The 4,365-nt window shown below is 44.7% G+C and overlaps 1 protein-coding gene across 5 annotated transcripts in view; it reads right to left on the reverse strand.

Annotated features, from left to right (window-relative positions):
- LOC133118908 (kinesin-like protein KIF21A) overlaps positions 1–2,662 on the reverse strand; it is a 43,533-nt gene extending 40,871 nt beyond the window's left edge. For all 5 annotated transcript variants that reach the window (XM_061229195.1, XM_061229197.1, XM_061229194.1 and 2 more), the window contains exon 1: positions 2,281–2,662. In XM_061229195.1, coding sequence (XP_061085179.1) covers positions 2,281–2,324 — 44 coding nt within the window. In that variant the 5' untranslated portion in view covers positions 2,325–2,662. The remainder of the gene's footprint in view (positions 1–2,280) is intronic.
- Positions 2,663–4,365: the final 1,703 nt, after the last annotated feature.

Below are 4,365 nucleotides of genomic sequence, written 5' to 3' on the forward strand. Positions count from 1 at the left end.
GTTGAAGCTCTGTGCTTCAGCAAGCCTTGTGTTGTGTCACAGTTGAAGCTTTGTGCGTCAGCAAGCCTTGTGTTGTGTCACAGTTGAAGCTCTGTGCTTCAGCCTGCTTGTGTTGTGTCACAGTTGAAGCTCTGCGCTTCAGCTCTGCATGTGTTGTGTCACAGTTGAAGCTCTGTGCTTCAGCTAGCCTTGTGCAGTGTCACAGTGGAAGCTCTGTGCTTCAGCCTGCTTGTGGTGTGTCACAGTTGAAGCTCTGCGCTTCAGCTCTACTTGTGTTGTGTCACAGTTGAAGCACTGTGCGGCAGGTTTGCTTGTGTTGTGTCACAGTTGAAGCTTTGTCCTTCAGCTCTGCATCTGCTGTGTCACAGTTGAAGCTCTGTGCTTCAGCTAGCCTTGTGTTGTGTTACAGATGAAGCTCTGTGCTTCAGCTCTGCTTTGTGTTGTGTCACAGTTAAAGCACTGTGCAGCAGGTTTGATTGTGTTGTGTCACAGTTGAAGCACTGCGCAGCAGGTTTGCTTGTGTTGTGTCACAGTTGAAGCACTGCCAGCATAAAGCAAAGGTCAGTGCATACTTGCACAGGAGGTGCACTCGACGGGCTGATCGTTACAAAAAAAGGTCTCCGTACCGAGCAGCAGTTCTTACAGCGATGTGAAATGTTCAGGAGCCGCAACTCCATGGGTGTGACAGCGAAGTAGCCTACCGGAGTCCTTAACACGCTGGTGTGCAAGATCTGGGTCACACTGTGGAATAATTAGCAGGCAACTACCACTTACCATGCTAACTAGAATGTAAGCCGTAGCCTACACGTAAGGCAAAAAACACAAGTGATCAAATCACACACTGCAGAAAAACACATAAATATGTCATATAAATGTTTGACAATAACTGTAGAGGCTGACAGTTTGTCAGCGTTACAATGAGAAACCGAGTTAACACCCACAGCAGCAACAGGTAAAACACGAACGACCACAAAACAAGACACGGTTTTCCAAACGCTGCCCGGTTTCAGTTAAATTACGGTAAAACGTTCGCTTAAAAAAGCGGAAATGTGTTTATGGCAAAGATAGCGATCAGGAAAAGGACAGTCATCGTCAGACGACACAAGTCCAGCCAAACTCAGGACACCCACTGCCAGAGATGGCAGACAGATACGCAGATGGTGAGATGGGCTAATCCCCTTTCTCTCCTCATATCTCCCGTGTGAAATGGAGAAGGTCATCACTCCACTGACACCTGTCTGCGCAAGGCTCAAACACGAACATCTCAATAACAAAAAAGGTAACCTAGGCCATCAATATTTCACAACATTAAATCTACGATAATAATAATAATAATAATAATAATAATAATAATAATAGTTGCTGTGCTTATTACAATTATTATTATTATTATTATTATTATTATTATTATTATTATTAGAACTATTATTATTGTTGTTATTATATTTTTTTTATGATCAATGGACATACGAAAGAGTTTGCCAATGTAGCAGCTGTTCTCCGTCAAAACACAAACGTTTCCGTTGCTTTACTGTTTAATTTGTGCTTTTATCGGTTAGATAAGTAAAATGTTGACAAGAGAGAAATGTTCCATGATAAAAATGTTGACTAGAAAATGCAATTGCCCAAACGTCATCCAACTGCTGCACGACACAATGGGTGATGTTTGCTCTTTGGGCGTTCCGTGACATGTGGACAAAGAGATCCGGTTTATAGTTAAATTATCATACATTTTAGCACTTGGCAAGAAACAAATGCACAATATTGTAATTCCCAATACGTCATCCGTTTCTAAACAAAGATGATATCGCCGGAGTTGCAACGCTGCAGCGTTGACATCATGCTTTGTTGCAATTCTGAATGTGTCACTGGTTAGAATGGACACCTGACGTATCTCTTCTATTGCGTGATGATGTTAACTCTCCGCGCCCAGTTCGTACCTCCTGGACCACATTAATACCGGCCTATACGCAGCGTATGACCACTTGGTGGAACAAGCTTAATCCTCAAACAATAAAAGCGCTCCATGCTGCAGAAAAAGGCGGTGCTGCTTTGTGGCTTCACTGAAGCAGGACATCGCAAATTTAACACAATGCTTCGAATGTAATCTAAGGACGCAAGATGCAACTGTATCTTGGCCTCATTTATTTAACAGGCTACTTAATACCTGTCGTCGGACTCCAGTGAGCACGCAGCCTATGTTCGCAATAACAGGTTCTTCTAAATAAGGGTGATCGTATTGGGCTTCGCTGTGCAGAAGCAAATATATAGATATCTTACCTCAGAGCCACCCGGACCGAGCTTTCGTCCTGTCCGGTAGACATGGTTATAGTATCCAGCGTTTACTGACAACGACTCGAATGATGGAAATGAATCGGTGTTTTGTTATTTGTTGTATTGGTGAACTGCCGAGAGAGTCTCCGTCCAGGCTGCTCTAGACTACAGCAACAGCACGAGCGCACCTCTTCCTCTCAACCATGTTCATTGAAACCTAACGTCTTTCAGTGTCCACAGCGGCCGATTCCGTCAGCTGTTTGCCTCCTGTAGCAGCCGCAGGTTCGCCGAGCAAGCATTTCGTTGCGCCCTTAATTCAATGACATGGCTGTTCTCGCCCAAAGCCCTCTCTCCGTGCTGTCTCCGACAGGCTCGTCGGCCGAGTGTGTGTGGCGCTGTCAGACTCGCGCATTCGCTCGAGCCGCTCTGCCTCGCGGCAAGCCACGCCTACCGAACTGTGCCGCTCTGTGGGGTTGCGAGCATCTGAATGCCCTGCAAACGTTTGCAGCATCGATTAAAAATTAATATACTCGTCATCGATTTGTAAGAAGGGTGTTTGTGTAACTCGTAAAAAGGCCAGTCTATCCCCTAGTGAATGCTATTTTCGCTTTTGAATGAATGTAAACATTAATCGACAGCTAGGCCTGCACTAATTTTGTATTTAAGTTCCTTCATTAAAAACAAGTCTACAGTCGTGAAAGGTTTCCACATGATGATGAACAACAGTTTACTGTTCAGTCAAACCATCTTTTGTGTGCCATTTTCAGTTCAGGCTCGGCTTGCATTTCCCTGTAAACTTGTGGGTGGGCCGCTTGGGCATGACATCAGCAGTCGCATTAAAGATTGTTTACTAGACACACTGATACAGCGCACACCAGACGGAGAGAGAAGTTTGGGCTGAGCACACCACGTGCGTTTACATACAACAAGCATACGCTTGTTGACATTTCTTAACACTGAGAGAGAAATTGGTTCACAGACACTTACAGGTGACTGACTGATATCCCGGGTGACCTCATGTGGCTTGTGAGGTCATGTGACTCGACAAATTAAGCAGGGATTGTCAGCCCTTTGCGCGTCATGACATAAGCAAAGTCACAATGGATGAAAATCGAGAGGACAATACGACTGGGTGCGACCTTGTGAGAGCTTGTATTATGTCAGTAGAGTTGTTCACAGAGCAGTTTGTCACTAACGATCTGCCACGAAAGCATTGCCTGTACAGATGTATTCAGTGGATACAGACAGGTGTTCTCAATGAAGCAAAGGTCAAAAGCATGCGTTTGGCGCCACCTCGTGGTGTGCTGAGATAATGCAGCCAAGCCCCTGTTCCGCCAACTTGAAGACTCGGCTCACTTCTCAGCGCACCGTTGTGTTTCTTCTGCCTGGTGCACTTAGAAAGACAATGGAGCCACAGCCACAACGCTGGACAAATCGCCTTTCGAATTTGATGAGAATATCACTGAAAATGAGCAGTCATTCCGCCCAACTGTCGACCACCTGTCTCCATGGGTACAATAGGCTAGGGGAAGCTAAAAAAAGACAATAATTAAGTTTTTTTAATAAAATAGATAGTTTCAGAATGCTGATTGACAGAGCTTTCTTGCCGTGCTAAAATACAGTAGCCTATATACACTCAGTCAGCACGATATTAGGTATTTATTCTACTTATTTTATAGACTTATTGGTCTTATGCTGGTGTTGCCCATCCACTTAGAGGTTTGATGCGTTGTGTGTTCAGAGATTCTCTTTTGCAATGCGCTGTTGTAATGCGTGGTTATTTGAGTTACTGTCACCTTCGTGTCAGCTTTGACCAGTCTGGCCATTCTCTTCTGACCTCTCTCATTAACTTGTTTCTGTCTGCAGAACTGCTGCTCACTGGCTGGTCACTGAAAACCAGACTGTTGTGCCTGAAAATCACAGGAGATCAGCAGTTTCTGATATACTCAAACCACCCTGTCTGGCACCAACAATCATTCTAATTCTTTCCTCGTTTTGACGTTTGGTCTGAACAGCAGCTGAACCGCTCGACCACGTCTGCCTGCTTTTTTGCATTTAGTTGCTGCCACACGATCGGCTGATTAAATATTT

Source organism: Conger conger, chromosome 19 (genome assembly GCF_963514075.1).
Source record: "Conger conger chromosome 19, fConCon1.1, whole genome shotgun sequence".
NCBI classification, from domain to species: Eukaryota; Metazoa; Chordata; class Actinopteri; order Anguilliformes; family Congridae; genus Conger; species Conger conger.